At 28.2% G+C, this 23,079-nt stretch overlaps 1 protein-coding gene across 1 annotated transcript in view; it reads right to left on the reverse strand.

Annotated features, from left to right (window-relative positions):
• Positions 1-807: 807 nt before the first annotated feature.
• LOC111635949 overlaps positions 808-23,079 on the reverse strand; it is a 34,361-nt gene continuing 12,089 nt past the window's right edge. Inside the window, exons 2-7 of the mRNA XM_023381099.1 lie at positions 10,267-10,327; positions 7,348-7,467; positions 5,617-5,677; positions 5,299-5,437; positions 2,738-2,821; positions 808-964 (exon numbers count right to left, since the gene is read on the reverse strand). Coding sequence (XP_023236867.1) covers positions 827-964; positions 2,738-2,821; positions 5,299-5,437; positions 5,617-5,677; positions 7,348-7,467; positions 10,267-10,327 — 603 coding nt within the window. The 3' untranslated portion in view covers positions 808-826. The remainder of the gene's footprint in view (positions 965-2,737; positions 2,822-5,298; positions 5,438-5,616; positions 5,678-7,347; positions 7,468-10,266; positions 10,328-23,079) is intronic.

Genomic DNA, 23,079 nt, shown 5'->3' on the forward strand with positions numbered 1-23,079 from the left:
TATGAAATAAATTCCATTACAACAGTAAATATAAACTAGAAGAGGGAACTGTTCTTAATAAGAACATAAATAATTGTATAAAATATGTTTATTCTTATACAAAAAATTTTTTTGAAGTATTACTCTACAAATCAGTGAAACATTAAAAACATATAAACTGAAATTTTAATACATTTAATATGCAGAGATTGATGACAATGATAAATCCTCATTAATACTATAAATAAAAATTATGATGACATGAAATAGTAAAATCTTATTAAAACAAAATTAAATCAAGCTTTGAAACTGTTTTCATTAAACTGAAATTATGTTATAAATTAAGATCAATTTTAAATAAACATTTAAAATTACAGAATATTAATCAATCAGGTTAACTTAATATTATAACAATAACATTAATCTGATGATTTTGTTTAATATAATCAGACTAATATTTTATTATAATTTATTGTAACATGATTTATTATATCAGTTTTATAGTTTCAGTAACAAATAAATTATTAAAAATAATAATAATCCAGGATAAAAAATTTATTTAAAATATGCACAATTTGAAGACAAACAGAAATAATTTGAAATGTTCTTAGTTAATTGTGTTCCTTTGGTATGAAATGAATACAGTAAGAATACTAAAGTAGTTTTTATATTTGTCTTCAAATTGCATATATTTTTAAGATAGAAAAACATATCTGAAAGACATTTATTAATTTTTAATAAAGGAAAACAAATTCAATAATTTCATTTTAAAATTTCTTTTAATAATTCAAAATTTTGATTTAATTTTATTGATGAAATTATATAGTTAATTAATGATATAAATGTATCAATATAATATATATATATACCAGATACTGTACATACAATTTTCACTTGAATTTGAACTTAAGGAACATGATATATATTCACAGTTTCTATCATTAGCAAGTTGTTGATTAAATAAAAAGCTAGGAGAATAATATATCTGAAAAAAAGATATTTATTTATAAATTAATTCTAAGTCAAAGTTATTTAAACATTTTTTTAAATTGTACATACATATTACTGTAATAAATATAAAAATTTCTATACTGTAGTTTTAAAAAATGAGGCAAATAAACCAAAATTATAATGATGTTATCTTTAGTTTTGAGTAATTTTATTATTTACAAAAGTATGAAACATTTCATAGTTAAGCTATTGTTTTAAATGTACAGTACATGTGATAATCTGGGGCCAATACTGTTTGCTTAAATTGATTTTGGTTGTTAAAATTTTTAAATTTAATCAGTTTGTTTTGTTTGTAAAATTCAGATTATGAAACCAAACAAAAACTTTTTGTTTGTATTACAGTTATGAGTCAGAGAGAATTTCTTTCAATTTTGAAGGAAGTTCCTTCAAAATTGAAATGTTGACTTTGATATCAACTCAACAAGGAAGTTCCTTGTTGCTTCTCTCCTCAGGGACTGGAATTGTCCGAGACTATTAGACAACTAAGATTCTGTAAATAGGACCAAACACAAATGCCCAAAGCAAAGCGAACTGGAAACTGAACTCAAGAAAGTTCGTGTCTAAACTGAAAGAGTTTCCTGCCAAATGCAGGAAATCGAAGCCAGCCCCACTAATGATTCAGAAAAAAATAAGGAACCAAAATGAGGTATTATATTTAACTCAAATAAATAAACTCTGTCTCTCTCTCTTGTCAGAATAGACTTACGGGTTAGAATTAGATATCCTTCCATACTTGATTATCAAACCTAACCATTTTGTTCTTATAGTTTAAGATACTCCATTTAATGTATATATGATAGTTATGGTTTTGTATAATAAATATATAGTTATATCCTAAACTGTCATTTAGATTGATTTAATGCCTAACTCCATTGTCGGCCCACATATTTACGTAACTAACAAAATTAATGTTGTTAACATTTAAGGTAAACCCTCCTAAAATTCTGGTCAAGTTTAAATTATATCTTCAGCCACTCGGAAGATGAGATAATAGAATCACGAGTTGAGATGTAACATTTTCTTTTTTTTCAACTGGTGTCAGAACAGACAAAGAAAGATCTTACTGATATTCCTTTATCTTAATATTTCCATCCGGTAAGTGGAACAAAGTTGTACCAGAACTGCCCATTCTCACATACGTAATTATTTTTAGTCAAAATTCACTTTATAGCAGTGAGCAGCTTATGATGATGAAAATTATCATGTCATGCATCAAAGTTTTCAAAACTGATTTCATTATATAGGTAGAGGATAATTACTGGAAATTTATCAGCTTTGAAGATGCAAATTCAAGTAGGAATGTCTACTAATATCAATTATATCTTAGATTAAATATACAGAAAATTAATGGGAGAGAACTAAAGGAAAGTTATGCGTGTATGTTATGGACAATGTCTAAAGTCTAGCCAATTCATGAAATGGCTGGCCAAAGCCCAAAATATACAATAATTTACAATTAATTCAGGTTTTGGCTGGCCAAGATGGACTTAGTTGAAAAATTGGGAAAGTATTTCGGAGATTGTTATGAATAAAAATAATTTAGCTTTGTGAATGATATTTTTCTGTTAACTGGCAGTTTAAGTAATAAATGAGAAAAGGTTCAATGTCACAAAAAATTAATGTTTTAGTTTAAGCATATCTTTGAAAAATTGTATTATAATATTAAAATTGTTTTATTATAAGAGTAATACAAATATATTTATTATTAATTCATTAAAACTTGAAATTAGTAATAAAAAGATCATACCATTTGGCAATTGTTATCCTTTTCAAGTAATGGAACAATTACATTTTTATTAGTGTTATGAAGATCATGAATGAATATTGACTTCTGAAATGAAAATGCAAGAATAAAAATCATTTTTTTTAAATTCTTAAATTTTTTTAAATGCATATTTTTAATTTTCAGATATTAAAAATTATATGAAAAATACATCTACATTGAGATAAACTAAATTAATGTAAATATACATGTAGATAACTTAATAAGCATTATATATCATACATATAAACCATGCCATCATAAAATTCATTTCTTATATTACAAAAAAGACAACAATTTTAAAAATAAAACCAACTTTATTGGACCACAGTTTACAAAATTACAATCCAAAACACTATTGAATTTATGGATCCATCTTTGGAAACACACATGAAGTCAAAAGTTTAAAATACTGTATTTTCTCTATTTGTTTCTTTCTGAGGTCATGAGCTTGAAAATATGAGTCATGATGCTTTAACTATAAATGCCCATTGTGGGCCTAGTTAAACCACAATAAGTATGAAAAAACTGCCCTCTTTTACAATAGGGTGGAACAAATCCAAAAAGAAACTAAACTCAAAGTGAAACATTATGCTTATTTATAGTAAACTTTCTAAATATGTAGTTGATTTATTTCTGATTAAGACATCTTATTTTATGTAATAGTGGTTCATTTTGTACATATTTGAACTGTCACAAAAAGTATTGTCATAAACAACAATAATTTGGTAAGTTTCAGAAAATTTAAACAAAATTAAAATATTTAATGAGCACTTTCACTTGTTTCACTCAAACTTCACAGAACATTTAAATAAGAATAACAGAATTTCCTCTTTAAATTTTCTGATGAAGCTTGGGTGAAACAAACAAAAGCATGCATTAAATATTTTAATTTTTAGTTATATGAAATTTATGAAACTTACCTAGTCCTGATGAGTTTTAGCATCATTATATACTTACTAACAATAATTTGGTAATTATAATTAAAGAGATGTATACTAAACAAGATGGAAATTAGTTAGTTTATTATATTACTAAATGTATGAAATCTCAATATTTAAGCCTAAATAAAAGGTATTTAAAGTAGACAAAAATATTAGATTTGAATTTGTTAAAAATATATAGATTTTTTTGTTGTTTGAACATAACATAGATGTCAAGTTCAATAAACAGAAAGTGATATATATCATTTAAACACTGACTAGGACTCAGAAATGAAAATCTAGACAACTTGGACTTGCCAAGTCTCAAAATACCAAATTTTACAAAGTCCTACTTATATCCATCACAGTTCATTAAAGTTATTTTTTCTTTTTTCGCTATTATAATAATTATATCCTTCCAATTGCTCCTTGTATTAGTCTTAGAAGAGTTTTAGTAGGGGATAGACTGATAGACTCTTACACTATTTTTGAATAGTCAGAAGTACGTGCTATTCCTTTATCACACTTATTTGACAATTCAAATCTTTTATATAATGGAACATCTTTTAAATAGTTGATAATGCAGATTTGGTATTGTAATTTTATGCTTTAATAAGGCAAAATTTATTTTTGATAATGAAGATATTAGATCAATATATAAGCTACTAGTTAATTTGTAATACAGACAACTCATTCTTTTGTGCATAATAATTTGATACCCTTAAATCATTTACAACCAAATTTGGATTTCATTTTCAATACATTTTCAGTTGACAAACAAAAATTTTGTGCTGTTCTGCAAGGGTGCTTCCTATTAGTTTTTGTTTCAGTATCATAAAATATAGAAAACAGGCAAAAAAATTTTATTTTCAAAAATGATTTCTTCTTGAAAATAAAATTTTAGTGTCTGTTTTCTATATTTAATCTACGGTTTTAGCATTTTAAATGTTTTGTGCAATGTATGTTATTCACTATTAAAAACTAAATCTTTTTTCAATAAAAGCTTTTGTAATTTTTAGCTTCTTAGGAACAAAACACTTTTTTATAACAGTTAATCTAAAGNTCTGTTTTCTATATTTAATCTACGGTTTTAGCATTTTAAATGTTTTGTGCAATGTATGTTATTCACTATTAAAAACTAAATCTTTTTTCAATAAAAGCTTTTGTAATTTTTAGCTTCTTAGGAACAAAACACTTTTTTATAACAGTTAATCTAAAGTTAAAGACTATGTATATATCATAAAATGAAGTTAATGTGGCATATTTTTTTGAAATCTTCAAATTCAAGAAATTATCAATAAATCTTAAATAAAATACATAGGCTGTTTTTTTTCCTCCAATAGTCCATAAAACAAAGACTGGTTATCCAACTGGTTACCCAAATTATGGATTTAACCAGAGTGATCCTGATCAAACCCATAATAAATATAACAGTATTTTTTTCAGTTTGCAAGTATAAAAGAGCAGTAAATAAATAAATCTTTATTATAAAATTCAGATTCATTGATAACATGCCTCATTGAGATAAAAAAATTATCTTTTCAGTCCTAAAAATAAAAGCTTAATTGCAAATAAAGAAATTATTATTTATTGAGTATATAATACTATACAAAAATTTCTTACATTTAGATGTAATGTTTTGCAAAAGCAATTTTCTTCTTCAATTCTGCATTCAAAAGTATTATTTAGAATTTCAGCCCTAACCCTTTGATAAATACATAAATTGAATAAATTGCAATACAACTGAAGATCGACATTAAATCTATAAAGAAATATAAAAATTAGATAGAAACAAAATTCAATTTAATGTATAATTCATTTTATTTTAAATGCTTTTTCCTTTTGTTAAGGTTTATTTCTTAATAAGTTCATAAAATTTTGACTCTAAGCAGGAATATTTATAAGTAATTATTTAAAACAATTTTAAACATAACATCATACACATTTTTTGGTTGTACCCAAACAACAATCTTCCTTAATGTACATAAATTTCTTTCAGCATCTATGGAAAAAATAACAATATTTTAAAATTTTAATATTTTTTATCATCATTGTAAATTATGTTAAAATATTCAGTTTACAAAATTTACAGTAAAATCTGTATAAACCAAAACTGCATGGGACCAAATATTTTTTCTCTGGTAAGTTTTTATTTTGAACAGATTTCTTTTAATCTCTTAGAAAATTGTTCCATTCCAAAGAACTTTTTCGGTTTAGACAGGTTTCTGTCATATTCAGGTTCCATTTTGGAAAGGTTTTACCATATAAATTTTAAGCTTTTTTCTTCCTATTATGCAGTCACTAAAAGAATTTCATGCTCATCATGGATTTGGACAGGTCAGTAAATAGGCAGCTAAGTGGTAACAAATAAGGTCTGACATAGAATCAAACCAGTCATGAAAATTTCTGTCTGACCCAAACTCAAAGCCATGCTTCTCAGAACAGTTAGCTGATGCCTTTATTGTTTTGACCAACCAGCTATTAATAAATTATTATTATTATTATTATTATTGTGATTATTTAAAATTTTCATTACTTTGCCTTTATTAGTAATATTGTTTAAATTCCAATAATATAAAAATTTGAATTTTAAGCTTACTGACATATTAATAAATCTGGCTCTTAGATAACATATTACTTGTAAATTTGTGAATTTCTTGGGCAAATAACTTATTGAGAAAATAGGAAATGACATATTTAAAATTTATTGAAATGTTGCTATTGTTATTTCTGTTAACTAATTTATAATGTTATTTTATTCTTAATTTAGATTCATCTTTGAATATAAAAGATGTTTGATCTCTAAGTACAATACAGTTCTAAACATGATGATCTTGTATCTATGATTTAGTAACTATATTAATATATCTTAGTAAAAATATCAATTATCATTATTTGAAACAATGCAAAATGATAGTAATTGGTTTGAAATGATACGAGTGGACTTGTCAATAGAAAATTTAAAATCAATTAATTTATAAAATTATTTAATTTTATAAATTAATTCATAATTCATTAATTCATAATTTTATAAATTAATTCATATACAAAGTATATGAATTAATATCCATACATACCAATTAGAACCATGCATACCAATTAGAACCAACTGAAATAATTTAAGATCAATAGCTCTTCTACCTGTCTTAAGAAAATGTTTTACGGCAATCTTAGCAAAAAGATTTCACCGATGGCCCAGTGAAATGGACTTAGAATCCAAATTTCAATATGCATATGTAAGAAATAGAGGTACTGAATTTGCAATATTTTTGCTGCTATTAATAATTCAACTCCACTTGTCAAAAAAACATGAAAACCTATTTACAACTTTCATAGATATTGAAAAAGCTTTTGATACATTCTATGTACTACTTTTGGTTCAAAATTTGAGAGACAAAGGAACAGGCAAAAAGTTTTTGCAGACAGTGCCTAAATTATTTTCAGATTATAATACTAATATCATTCAAGGAAACAACAATCTCCTTTATTTAAATTATCTTATGGAATTCTACAGGGTGATCAGCTTTCTCCATACTTAACACACCACACTGGGATAAAGTTAATAATATACACTGAAGCAACAGCAGTTATTCTCTATACCTGTGTCTCTCAATTTTTAATAATTTATGATATTTGACTATAATAATAAAATTAATAATAATTATATCTTACTTGATAAAGGAGAAACTTTCCATGTGATATTCAGGTAATTTTTTGATTCATTTGATAAAAGTTGTATTGAATCAATTTTTGGAAATGATAAGATACTGAATTTATAAGAATAAAAATTATCTGAAAGATAGAAATCAATAAATATTTAACTTTACAGACAAATTCATAAATATATCTAATTATTTAAACTGAATAAAGTAAATTATATTTTATAATAATTATTTGTAAACATTGGAAAAGCAATAATGTAAGCAGAGCATACAGTTCCAAATTTTTCATGTTTTTATTCAATCTCATCTAAACAAACTCATTCGCATGAACTATAACTCACAGATTTGGCAGTCTCAAAATCAATCAGTCAAGCAAGCTCAACCGAGAAAAGAAATACATCATTCTTGCTAGACTAAGTAAATCATCAGACATTTAGGTTCATGGCTGCTAAAATTCAGGTAAAATGGATAAAATGCTAAAATGGAGGTATTTCTACATTGCAGTGATTATATTGTAGACTAAGTGATGCTGTTTAGGTGTGTGACCGAGCTGCAAGTCATTTTGGCATGTTTAAGGCATATTAAGCTTATTTTAGAAACTTTTTAGAATATGACTTTGTTCTATTCGATGATCATGCCATAAAAAGAAAGTTTATCTGAAACAACAATTGATCACCAGTTTATCTGAAACAACAACAGCACACTATTGTATAGTGTGACGAAACGTGCACTGGTAAAAGGCTTATAGATACGTGCATTTGAAACAAATTCGACAATACCAAATAAAAAACTTAAAATTGACAATGAACATTTATTTTTCAGTTTTTGCAATGATTTTGTAAGCCATGTTAAAAGTCTGTTTTGATTTGTACATAAAAAGTGTGAAGCATTTATATGAAAGAGCTGGAATTGAGTCAAGGAATACTTGAGTTTTATACAGTGTTGTTATCAGTGAGCCACCTTTTCAAAATTGCTGACCAGGTCATTTTAAAATTAAAATGTTATACCAAGGCATGTGCAATGTCACTTTACAGCCAAGAACTGAACAATGCGCATGCCAGTTTTAAACTAGTTAGGGACTTGTGTTGGAACAAACCTAATATTTACAAAATACTTGCAAATATTTTTATAAATTCATTTTGTTTCATCATAATTTCACAATTTCTACAAAAACCGGACAAATTAACAATTAATCCAGACCATGAATTTAAAAACCAGCCTGGTGGCAATACTAGTTATTATACAGTTGGCTGTATTTTTCAAGTTTTTTTTGTCCATTGCATTGTGTTGAATTCTTTATATGTAATGCAATGTATTCAGTTCTTTATATGATGAACGTTACTAAATTAAATTAGAAGAAAATTTGATTTAATTTATTAATTTTTTATAAAGCATAATAATGTGTAATGTTTAAAAATATAAAGTATAATTTAATGAAAAATAAAGCATAATGTTGATTGCCCTACTTATAGTTGAGGAGTTCTATGGAATAAAGTAGTTAAGTGCACTTACAGGTATAAGACAAAATAATAGGAACACCCCTTTCAAAATGTGTTGTATTTCGACTGTCCAACACAGCCCCACCACGTGTCACAACAGTCTGCCATCCAGTGGCAGTGAAAGGGAAGGTATCAGTCGAGCATTTGGCAGTGTGACAGTTGCATGAGAAAATTCTCTTCCCAGCAAAGTGCTATTATGTCTGACCTGTCCGACGTGCAAAGAGCAGCGGCGGCCTTATCCATTGCAAGGCTCTGGGCGGCAGATTTTTGCGAGGCCCTTGTCCTTTATGCAAAGTATGTGAATTGAAATAGTAGGCACTTATTAATATTAATACATACTGTACTATGAATTAAATTTATTTTATTGTTATAACTAATAGCCAAGGATAAAATAAAAAGTTTTAAATATCAACTTTTTTCTGCTTGGTTGTTGCGCGAGGCCCCGGGCGATTGCCCTTCTCGCCACCCCTTAAGGCCGCCACTGGCAAAGAGGCATGATTATTGGAGCTCGACTCACTGGAGCGTCAGTATCTAGAACAGCAACCTTATGGGTGTTTCAAGGTCCACTGTGTCAAGGGTTATGACAGCCTACACAAAACTGGGAATCGTGTCTTCTGCGAAGCAGAACAGTGGGCAAAAGTTGAAGTTGACCAACCGGGATAGACGAGTGTTGAAGAGGATAGTTGCCCAAAAACGTAAGACTACACTGCAGCAGATAACCTCTGAGATGAACACCCATCTCCAGAACCCTGTATCCACCAAAAGTATTCAACGAGAGCTGCATGCTGCGAGCATTCATAGCTGAGTAGCCATTCCAAAGCCGTTAGTGTTGCCACAGAATGCTATGAAGCGACAACAGTGGTGCCAAGACCACAAAAACTGGACACAACAGCAATGAGAACAGGTCATCTGGAACAGGACTTTCCCCTTGCTATAATAAGCACTTTATTCACATGTATTTAACATTTATATTTTTATCACTTCACAACAAACCTCATGCAAAAAGAACAGTTTTTTGAGAATTCCTGAAAACATCAAAATTTAACTTACCTTTTACCAAAGAATTCTTCAATTAACATCCTCTATTATTGTTTGTTAGTAATCTTGCCAACTCCTGAAGAGTTGATTCCATTTATAGGAGTGAAAAATTTTGGGAGATTTGAAGTTTTTTACTCTCAGCAATATCAAAACACTATTATTTAGTTGTTTTAATAATACCTAAAAGTTGATTGTATTTTCATGTAAATATGGGAATAGGCCTTAATTGAAGAGTCTGACAATTTAAAGATTTTTGCAAAATTTTGGGAGTCTCCCACTGAGTTATCAACTAGTACCATAAATAACATAAATCATTTTTGAATGTGAAAAGTGAAATTACATTATTGAAATTTAATAACAAAAATGGTTGACAATAATATTCATATACTCACTTGGTGAAAAATCATAACACAAACTTTCTTTTGTTTGACAGAATTTTGTATTGAATTCATTCTGTAAAGAATTAACAATAAAGATAATTATTGCATGTAAATTAATAATTAAATTTACGTTTAGATAAAATACAAAAAGTCTTAAAATTAAAATTACATATAAGATGATAAAGTGTATGACAATTTTAATATCTTATTTCAAATGTTATCAATTAAGGATAATTTAAGAAGTGTTTATTCATTTCTGTATTTGTTACACAATTATTTATAAATTTATTCATATTTATTTTACAATATTTAATATATTAAAAATATTTTGTTTTTTTCTGCAAATGTAGAAGATGCAAAATCTTGTTTCCTACTTAGTTCTCAACAATTTATATTTGAAATATGAAAGGATGGACTTCATACTTTATGAATTATGATTATTGTGTCAATGATGATGATAATACAAAGGTATTGATTAAAGCATTCAATTTTTTCCACATGAATATCATTTGCAAAATACATTAAAAATAGTGGCATACTATAAATATTGGCATTAGAGTAATATCTCAATGGTAAACTCAATGGATGATGATTTGAACAGGGATCTGACACAGTGTAGTTTCTACTGAAAATGTTTAATAATATATGACAATTTACTTTGGGCAATTATAATGAGGAAGTTTTTGAATTCTGTCTTATAGCAATCAACAGGGCAACTGCTAGCAACTGTGGGACCTGGGTCAACTAAGAAATGCAGGCCCCCTTCTAAAATATACATTATTTAACTTTTACTTTCCTAGCTGTTACATATAACAGAAGGAAAGTATGGTGATCGGTCAAAAATTGATCCCTCAAGATATTAATATTTTTTGGACTCAGGACACCTTGAAATGTCGAGAAATCCAGAAAAATTTGGGGTTTTTTCTGTGTGTGTGTGGGGGGGACACTTTGTTCACCCTGTTTGAAGTTTAATAACTCGTGTGCTTCTTGTCTAAAATTTCTGAAATTTTTCGGGGAGGTTTGTTTATTAGGGGAATTGATGCTATTAAAGGTTGAGGGGGTAGGGAGATAAAGGGGATCGTGTATATCTCTAGTAGGGTGAAACTTAATGAGGATTTTACTTATTAGCATTTACAAATTTTTTAAATAAAATCCATCCATATCCTCAAAATTAAGCTTTTTGCCATTTTATAATAGTTAAAAATATAAAAAGTTTTAAAAATAAAATATGATAACAGATGGCGCTACCAAATGTTGCTGGAAAAGCAACTCGTTGAATTTTTATAATTTTTTGCAAAAAAGAACATCTAAAGTAAAAACAAACATATTTCATTAATCTAAGTATACAAAAGATGCAATAATAAAATTACGTAGATTATATAATTTAAAATGCCATATTACAAAAGTTGTAAAAAAAATTTAGAGACAAAAATGAAGAAAATTACAATAATGCAATTTTTAATCTCTTCTTCCTGTTAGAATGTGACTAAATATTCTCGATTATTAGTTAATTATAAATTATCCAATTAAGTATTTAGAATTTGTTTAGACTTAATTAAATTAGAAATTATTTTAAAAAGTATTTTGTTTAATTTAGTAATTTGTGCACTGTATTTCCTCGGATTCTTAGGGACTTCCATAAATTACGTTACGCAGATATGGATGTATGGGTGGGGGGAGATGCAGGTAATCGTTACTCCTCTTCCTTTGTAATGTATCGTATTTACAGAAACGTTACATAATGCTGGGTCTTTAAATCGACTGGTGTTGTTAAATATGTAAGAATTAAACTACCGGTAGTTTTTCGCAAAATGGCGACAACGTACCCCGTGCTTTGTATTATTCTTTAATACAATTAAGGGGTTTATCGAGGATACGCGTTACGTAATTTCGGGGGGTAAGTATATTGGACAGCGTTAGGGATCGTTACGGAAGGTATAGGATGGCAGTTGAAAAGTATAAATATAGCGACATAAATCGATGTAAAGTGCCGTAATTTATGGATGACACCTTATTAATCTTTTATGTTTTTCTATTTACTTTTGTCTATTTCTTATCGGTGTTCTACGTTAACGTCGTTGTGATAACGGAGAAAAAACACTCGAGTGCTTCCTATGAGTCATGGGGAAACACATTTTATTTTTACGTGTCCCAACGTAAAAGAATTTTGTAATTGTTTACACGTATTCTCATAGTAAACGGATGAAGAGTTTTGTATTAACCCAAAAACGTCTGAGCTAGAGACATACTAGGTACTAAAATTCAACAACGGTAATTCCGGATCACTTGAATTTTCTAGCCTTAACCTTATTCTAATTCCCTACCCTTAATAATCATTAAAGATATAACATACGGAACAATTATTTACAACAGACTTCGATAAAATTAAATTTTCTTAACTCTAATTTTATTTTATTTTGGATCAATCAGTACCGGATTTACCTTCGAAGGAGCCCAAACAATTTAAATTTTTCGCTCTTGCAACTAAAAAAAAAAAAAAAAAAAAAAAGGAAGCCAGAAGAAAGGCAGAAACTGAAAGAAGAATTAAACTCATTTATTACTAACACACAGCTTATTACTTTATCGTGTATATTACAACTTCTGACTCTTCTCAGCCAAACTGCTCAAATCACATCATCAAAAGTCAATTTCTGCAATTTATCATTCTCAATAAACATAAGGCTTACATCTGACAGTTTAAAACATTTATTTTCGTACACCATTGTACGCAAATAATTTTTTCACATGTTTCAGTGTGTTGAAGGATCTTTCACCTGAACAGTTTGTTATTGGTAATGTTAAAAATATTTGCATGATGCTTTTCAACAAAAATTTGATCTATGTTTTCTTCATAACTCAACAAGAAAACTTAGAAAAAAAATAAAGGAGAGAGGGTTCCTGACAAGGCAGCTCTCAGCAGGTTCCCCAAGTAGATACTTGCTTTGTTTCCTGATAATTATGTTGAGGTACATGATTTTGATTTACACAAATCAGAAAAAAATTTCATTCCCTTCTAACATGATTTGTTTTTATCTAACATGATTGATCCAAATTCTAAAAATATTTATTTTGTATTACAATGCATTGATGCATGCTTCACATTATTCACCTTTATGCTGTTGTTTTTTGTTTCAATTGGAAAAGAAATTTCTGAGAAATGCCCTTAATTATATATATCACTTCAATCTTTTTTACACATGTTCTTCAGGAACATAACTATTGTGTAAAAACAGAATTAGATGTATATAAAATTTAGTTTTATATTTTTATTATAAGTCTAAAATGTTTCTAGTTTACTAAAAAGAAATACACATANCTTACTTACTAGAAGAGAGTAGGTTGTGTCCACAAAATAGAATAGCCTATAGCCTATATGACGTTTTGTGAATAGTCAAGGTCATTACCTGAATGCCCAAATCAGTGTGAATGTTTGCAACAATTGCAATGCTGCCAGATGCAAGAAAATAAAATTTGTTCATTTGAAAAATTACAAATAGGACATAATTCTGTACACGCTATACGGTATTATTATCCAGATGATGATCGCTGATCGAAACTAAATTCATAGGCCGTTGATAGTTTAGGAGTCGTCTTATGGGACAGATATATGCTAAAACTGTAAAACTTTGATGAAATTTATACCTTGTCTTATCTGAAGGTTGTCTTATCTGCAGAAATATACGGTACTTTATTTGTATATTTGTACGTGTTATTATTGCATATATATTGTAATTTTATATTTATGAGATTGCACACTAGAAAGTTTAATTTTAAAAATGTTCCAAAACAAAGTTCATTATATACAAATTGGAAGCATTTGGTTTTTGTTCTTGAAGAAAGTCATTAAAAATGATTGAAAGCATTCGAAGAGATAATAAAACAGCTGCATATTAAAAGGTTTTGTTTGAGATTTAGTTATTTCAACTATTTATATGTGAATCTTTAAAATGTTTCTTCAAATGAGCATAAAGAAGTCATATGACATTGAAAAAACATTTTTGACTAGAAACTGTTAAATCATTACAAATCATGTATGGTTGATTAAAAAATATTTTTTCATTCTAAAAGAAGTTATTAATTATTTTGAGAATGAATAAATGCACATTTGTATGAAATAAATTCCATTACAACAGTAAATATAAACTAGAAGAGGGAACTGTTCTTAATAAGAACATAAATAATTGTATAAAATATGTTTATTCTTATACAAAAAAATTTTGTGAAGTATTACTCTACAAATCAGTGAAACATTAAAAACATATAAACTGAAATTNCTGTCTTCCTCAATCAGTAGATCGCGGTCCCTAGAGTAATGCAATCGGGTATCTGGATAAAGACGAGCATTTTAATTATGAAAGCAGATGCCGGCTAAAGAAAAGATTGCAAAACATTACTTTAGATAAATTAATCTATTAATTATAATTTTAAGAGTGATCAAATGCGCATTTCTCCGATTTATATCCATAAATATAATAGGAAAAATGCACTTAGAATAACTAAACTTGAAGATATATTAAATAAATTTGAATTATAAACGTTTATATTTAAAATTATATAAATTACTTGCTAAAAATGTATATATATTTCCAAATTTTTGACTGTTACAAATTATCGATTTGATTTACATCCAGCATATTCTCTAAACAATTCCAAAAATGGACAGTTTCAATTTCTCAACATAAATAGCCACAAGTAAAGGAAGATATATTACCAACTTCACTTCATCTTTTTGGTTTTTGTACTGGAAACGAATATATTTCATTCTTTGTATATCCGTAACACAAAAATATTATAAATACTCCACAGCATCCCTAAGAGCAATGGTTTCCAGGAGACAAAAACCATTTTGAAAAATTAGTTCAAAAAAGAAGACACGCACACTTTTTAATTATTAAAATTTAAAGGATATCTTCTATTAAATAAAATTAATTAAAAAAGAAAACAATAAATCTACTTTATATAATTATTTAAATAATTTATACTCACGACGTTTTATTTTTGGATGAGATGAATACTAAGAAGTGGATATAAAATATTTCTGAGTTTACAAATGTAACTTCTTAGTACGTGAGGGATTAGAAAGCGGGTTCTGTTGAATAAACAAAGATTTAAAGAAGTAGAGAATCAGCGAATTTACAGGTTTGCAGTTTGCTTGACCTCGTACTGTATTTAGCAGAAATGAATGGTGGCTATTAATGTCACTACAGGATGAAATAAGTAGCAAACGTGGATAGAAAAGAAAGTTTCATTCCATAAAAATTATTTTTTAACGATATTTTTCGCTTTTTAAAAAATATAGTATAGATATACGGATATTTTATTTTAAACATGTTATTAAGTTAGTAAGTGAAAGAAAAAAACATGTACTGTATGTAAAAGTTTTAAATAATTAATTAAAGCAGAATTTCTACATTAATGTAGACCTTTGTAAAGTAGTTCGTTGAAAATCGATAATTTTCATAATATAGTGATGTTGGATTGAGTAAGTTTGCGTGTTGGACTCACAGACACACGAATTACAACTTCTACAGAAAGAGGTAGTTACTAATGAACGTGTAAATCATTTCAGAAAGAAGAGTCTTTTTCCCCATTTTACTTTTAAGAAATGGAAGGGAGGGACGAAGTACACGACACATCAATACCGTTGTTATCTCTGTCATTCTTGTAGAGTAGAACTGATGGAATAAATTTAGAATAAAGACATGCAGATAGGAATAAAAAAAAAAGAATGAGTGAGAAAAGAAAAGTAGGAAACACCCATTTTATATCACTTGACTGGATGACAAGCTTCATGACACATTTACTTACGTTTTTGTGTTTCCATTTCCACTCCCTTTCATCCTACTATGTGAAATTACCTTCTTTAGAGTAAGATAAGTTACCTTTAGTTTCATTAATTGGCAGAGAAGCTACGAGAAGTGAAGCACAATTTAAAATATATTTCTACAATCATTTATTAAATAGAAAGTTTGATAATTAGACGAATGTAAATTGTAGTTATAGACAAATATTTCGTTAATTTTTTTTACTGCAATTTTTAAAATGTATAAAAAATTTAAAGTTTTCGAATGACTTTTTGAATTTGTTACAATTTTATTTGTTAAAAATTTCAACATAAAAATGTAATAAAGTGTGTTTATATTTGACAAAAGCTGATTAAAGAGTGTTGGAACTAAATCCATAAAGTGAAGACAAACTGTTAAACAGTTTTGAAAACCACTTGACAAACACCAATATATCAAGTGAAAATATGGCTAAGAATGTAAGCTCTCCAAGTTTATATTCAAAAGCTACAGTTTCAAATATCACAATTTATCACCGGCAGCATAAGAGGTCACTTATCCACCAGCAATTTTGGCTCCTTCTATTTTCTCGAATGTTTTTGATGTGATTTACTCCGCGCGCACACATTCTCTCTCTCTCTCTCTCTTTCTCTAGGCAATAGAATTCAACATTTGCAAAGTAATTTGTGATTAGAACTAACGACATGGAGAGGTAGATCTACAGAATTACAGGTGAAACCAGCCTATCTAATGATAAAATCAATACTGAGTCAGTCTTTATTTTAGCACCAGTATATAGCTGACTCCTATCCATTATTAAAGTCATTACTCTAAATGATGACACGGCCATAGAACAAACCCTCATTGTAAAGAGGTTTCACACTTAATCGCTTTAATATGACTTCTTTATTCTTAACTGCCGTTAATTCTACTTCATTCATCAATCCATACACAAATAATCTTAAAACATTAATATCGAAACTACAAGCATTAACATTTTGTAAGCTATTAAAACCACTCGCTTTTATCCAACTCCAAGTTGTTGGAAGAAGATAAATTAATACCAATTTGAAAAAAAATGAGTCTGGTGTGAATCACTCTTAATCGGGTTTAAAGTATCCTGTTGGTTCATTTGCATAACTCACACCGATTTCGAAGATAAATTACTTTAAGTGTTGAGAACCGACTCCTTTTTTTTACGATTCTGTTCCTGTAATTTTTATACTTTATTATTACAAAATGAAAAATTTCGAACGTTAAATTAGTAGAGTTGATAATATTTTGCAAAATTTATAAGAGGAATGGCTAACGAGAGGGAGAGAGAGCGAGGAGAAAAGTTTGTATAAGCTTTCGCATCAACTACCGACTTATTCGATGGTGGGTACGGTACTAACTAAATGACGTCATAGTCCCGGGGGAAATAGTTAGGTATCCGTTCTGCGATGTGCGGTCTCCCGGGATACACGAATTGATCAAAAATGAGAAAACTGTTGCGCTGTAGTTGGATGAGGCTGTCACGAAGCCATTTTCGATCTGCTGACTCATTAATTCTTGTTTTAATAGACTCCAAACCGAAATGATGATATTTATACAGAAATGTAGTTTAAATTTTCAAATCCTAGCAGTTTCCTAACGTTTGTCAATTACTAATGCCATTTTTATATACGCGGACAACTCCGAGTATTGTTGAATCGTTTCGTTTTTTATTTTACTGTAAAAAAATTAATAACGAAGCGAATAATTGTATTATTTATTTTAAAGAAAAGAAGAAAACATTTCGTTATTTTTACAAACTTCCAGAAAATGTAATCATATCGATTTTTTTTTAAAATTCGGTATGAAATATTTCTTCGTGTTTCTTTGACTGAAAGGCGAAGTGGATCTGTAACATATTTTCTTCTCCCTCTTCTTTTTTCTCCTTTTTTTTTTATAAATTCGGTTTGGTTCATGTTTCTCTCTGCCTATAAATATTCGTTTGTGTTTCGGATCACGTCCTACGTATTTCCTTTGCTCCTCATCCTCTAACATTCCGTGAAAGCATCCTCTACTGCTTTCTACATTAAAAAATAATAAAGTAAAAAAATTATTTACTTCTCTTTACAATTATTTCAAGTATTGATAAGATTTTCATCCCCGGATACTTTTTTTGTCTTCAAATTTTACAACTTTACATTAAACGAATGCCTACGTAAACCTAACCCTTTACTTAATTTGGTATTTTTATTTTTCTATTTTCTCATTTTATTAAAGTAATTATCGCCATCATTTTCGTTTCGGTTTTTAAAGAAACAAATATACCTAAATGTGATGACTAAATGGATTTTTCTAGTAAGCAAATTGACTGAGTTCTTTTCTTCCTCTTCTTTTTTCCATTTAAATAAATGGATACCGCTTTAACATCTTTGAAATTTAATTCCTTCTTTGAAAATAGTTGTCTTTAATCTTTTAAAACATTTTTCTTTATCGATATAAGTTAAGAATTTGAATTTTAAAAATGTCTTAATTTGATAAAGTTTACTATATTTTTTTGAAATAATTTTTTACTAGTTTACGTATAGAAAATATAAAGGGAAGAAACATTATTAACACTTCGTATCTTTCTACTTTCCAATTTTTCATATTGAGTTCTTTATATTTCAGTCTACATGTAGAAAGTATAAAGGTATGAAGCATTAATAACGCTTTATACTTTTATATTTCTCTTTATAGGTAAACTGGAATATGGAGAATTGTTTAATATGTTATATTTTCTATATATCAACTAGAAAATATAAAGACGTGAAGCTTTAACCTTGATTAAACCTTCATATCTTTAGACTATATGTAAAGTGTAGTGTGTATAACTCTATTTAAAAAGCTCTAGATCCTATATAAAGAACTGAATAATATTATATAAAGGTATGAAACGTTAACTTATATTTTCTAACTTTATTCTAGTTTTATCTCCTTATTAATGAAAAGGAGAACTAAAAATATTACCATAAAAATCGAGAGAAAGATCGAAATAAGTTAATTTAATTTATAAATTTTATTTAAAAAAGAGGGAACTAAATTTTGCATCATCTGTAGTATTTTTTAAATGATCAGTTATATACTTTATTGAGCTTTTTTTCCTTCCTTTCTTGAGGCGTTTCTTTTGTGACTCTTATGGTCTAGCGCACATTCTAAAAATGATTCTCTTTCAACTATATCAAACCAAATTCTTTGGTCTGAATGCGGAAAATTTCTCTTCAGAAAAAATTTAAAAGAAAAAAGAAAGAAAGAAAGAGCAAAGCCTTTCTGAAAAAAGAAATCCGAAAATGCATCCATAACAATCTTTCCTTTAACAATACTAGAAGGAAAGGGAATTTTAATAGAAGATGTTTAATGCGATTTGTAAAATCGAAAATAAAATTTTATTCGAATTCGAAAGAAATAATTAACTACGACTGTATTTTAAATGTTTGAAAAGTCAATTCAATTTCAAGTGGAAGAATAGAAATTATAGGAGAAAAGAGGAGGATGAAGGAGGGGGGATGGAAAAATCAATATTATTTGTCTTGCTATAATGATTGTCCATTATCTAGAGTTGTAACTAATGGAGAATCATTTGGACAGGTAACACTCCCTGCTATTATGGTTGATGACAATTGTCGATTGGATTGGTCCGAAATCATTTCTAAACCGAAGTTTGTTGAAGATTCGGAACTTTTTTTTAAAAGATATTGTCAAAAATGATGCGAATGACAATATTTCTAAATGGATAAAAGCTACTGACGCACTCCATTTTGCTTTCTTTTTCTTGACAAGGATATAAGAAGAAGAAGAGAAAAAAATCTTTGGTTCAAAATCCGTGGCTTTTCTTAATACGACTAAAGTAACCTTCCGATGTAATTTTTGTAGAATTCGGTCAAGATAGACTTAAAGTAGGATTAAAACGAAGAGAAAAAATGTGTACGATGCTGTAAAACACTCGGAATTCCAACATTTTTCTTTTAAAAAAAACACTCCCTAATGCACACTGTTAAATCCTCAGAATAGAAAAATTCTTTTAAAAAGTAATTTTTCGTTACTTTAAGAACGTGTATGATAAATTTGTACCACCCAACAATTTATTTATTATTATTTTAGAAATATAACATGAAATGGTAGCGTGAATTTAACCTGTCACGATTAATAATTAAAGTAGCGAGAATAGAAGTTTATGATTTAATTTTGGAACATGAATTTTCGATTGGTAGAAGTAGCGAAGGCGCCCTAAAGACTGATAACAAACATCAAAAGCCAGTCTGTGACTGACGAATATTGATTAAAAGCAAGACACGCAAATTAACGTAGACACGAAGTAGGATTTACTAAGGTCCAAAAGCGAAGATTTGATAATGTTGAGGAAGGTCGAAAGCATTATTTGTCACCTTGACTAAATAGCTTTGAGTTGCCGACTTTAGCTTAATACCTGACATTGAATAAAAGGAAGACTTCATGGTTGTAAGAGGATACCAAAGTGGAAACGAGCTCTGCCAAGGATAATACGATCACAAAACGAAATTGGAGGAGGAATTTCTCACAAAAGGATAATATTACCATTAAATAAATGACCGGCAGAAAGATGATCACATTTTACTCTAAATGGCCGTGTCTAGATTATAATTAAAGTTTCGATTCTACTCAATAACAAACGACTTGACTGTTATTGCAAAGTTTTACTTTTTACTATTTACGGAATCCAGCCAATTTTGTAACAATAACAAAGTAATCTTTATTATATAGATCAAAACTTTTTAATTTTTACTACTACTCAAAATTACGGAGTCAATTTGCTAATGCATGTTTTACACTAAACGAAACACTGCCTTATGAAAAGATCATACTTTTTTAGTATTTAATGTACAGTACCGGTACTTATTTTTATCTTAATACTAATATTAAAAAGACCAATTTTTTGTACTTTTGTCGAACTATATCTTTACAATTTTTGTTGCATTATACAAAAATACATCAGAAATTGTGCAATAAAGGCACAGTTTTGTTGTAATTAGTCAGAGGACTGTGCTTGCAGTAAAGGCTTACTTTTTTAAATTTCTTTCACTTATAGAACTACTTATAAGGTAAAAATCGGTAATGTGGTGATACTCTTTTCACAAAGAATCGCCAGATTATTAGAGATACTGTAACAAGCTAAGATTTGTACCACTGATAGCGGAAATTTTCCCGCCATCAGTGGTACAAATCGTAACTTAGTAGGTGTAGTGTAACACTTTCATACCAATAAAGTATTATCTACTTTAACAAACATTTATTGTTTATATTTACGTTTATAAAAAATAAAAGTCTTGTATGGTTTTGAAATAGAAGTTTTGAGCTGTAAGAGACCCCAAACAGAGTGGATTCGAATGCCTATGTCTGTATCATACGATACTTGATATTGTACAAAGTGTAGATCCTAATTAGTACCCTATTCGAGTACTGGGCAAGACAGTAGGCTACAGACAAGTATATATTTATGCGTATCGAGGCCCGTAAGTCCTAGACAAAAGTTTCGATTGTCTATACCAAAGCAGATATTGTCGCAATAACAATGGATTTCGTGTAGCAACAATAATCATAGTTTTTTAGTATTTACAATATCGAACAAATTTTTCACATCAATAACAAAGATTCTCCGTTATAACAAAGCCGTACATTTCAATAGTTTTGTACTAATAACAAAGAAATCTATGCCACAGTGTTTGCTATATCTAACCAATTTTGTGCCTATAACAAAAGACTTTTTGTTATAGGCACAAATACTAAAAGGTTATACCTTTTAGTATTTACGGTATCAAAGAATTTAGTACCAAAATGGTCAATAACCTTAGAAATATCGATCGGATCAGGACCGAGTCTGAATCGAAAAATAGTTTAGTAAACAAGCGTTATTACGAAATTACGTGATAAACAGTGCTTTGAATACAAAATGAAGAAGTAAAGTAAATAGCCTTTTCCTGGAAATTTTCATCCGGAAATTGAAGGAATCTGTGCGTGATCTGTCAATAAAAAATAAAAATAAAAAAATACAAAAAACTTTCGGGATGAACCTTTGTTTGGGATTTAAAAAAATAATATTGGACAAACAAACTTTCCATTTTTCTTTNATTATTTAGAATTTCAGCCCTAACCCTTTGATAAATACATAAATTGAATAAATTGCAATACAACTGAAGATCGACATTAAATCTATAAAGAAATATAAAAATTAAAAATTAGATAGAAACAAAATTCAATTTAATGCATAATTCATTTTATTTTAAATGCTTTTTCCTTTTGTTAAGGTTTATTTCTTAATAAGTTCATAAAATTTTGACTCTAAGCAGGAATATTTATAAGTAATTATTTAAAACAATTTTAAACATAACATCATACACATTTTTTGGTTGTACCCAGACAACAATCTTCCTTAATGTACATAAATTTCTTTCAGCATCTATGGAAAAAATAACAATATTTTAAAATTTTAATATTTTTTATCATCATTGTAAATTATGTTAAAATATTCAGTTTACAAAATTTATAGTAAAATCTGTATAAACCAAAACTGCATGGGACCAAATATTTTTTCTCTGGTAAGTTTTTATTTTGAACAGATTTCTTTTAATGTAGAAAATTGTTCCATTCCAAAGAACTTTTTCGGTTTAGACAGGTTTCTGTCATATTCAGGTTCCATTTTGGAAAGGTTTTACCATATAAATTTTAAGCTTTTTTCTTCCTATTATGCAGTCACTAAAAGAATTTCATGCTCATCATGGATTTGGACAGGTCAGTAAATAGGCAGCTAAGTGGTAACAAATAAGGTCTGACATAGAATCAAACCAGTCATGAAAATTTCTGTCTGACCCAAACTCAAAGCCATGCTTCTCAGAACAGTTAGCTGATGCCTTTATTGTTTTGACCAACCAGCTATTAATAAATTATTATTATTATTATTGTGATTATTTAAAATTTTCATTACTTTGCCTTTATTAGTAATATTGTTTAAATNCTGTCTTCCTCAATCAGTAGATCGCGGTCCCTAGAGTAATGCAAT

The sequence above is a fragment of the Centruroides sculpturatus genome, unplaced genomic scaffold (genome assembly GCF_000671375.1).
Source record: "Centruroides sculpturatus isolate CEXI.00-Female unplaced genomic scaffold, Cexi_2.0 scaffold37, whole genome shotgun sequence".
In the NCBI taxonomy this organism is placed as follows: Eukaryota; Metazoa; Arthropoda; class Arachnida; order Scorpiones; family Buthidae; genus Centruroides; species Centruroides sculpturatus.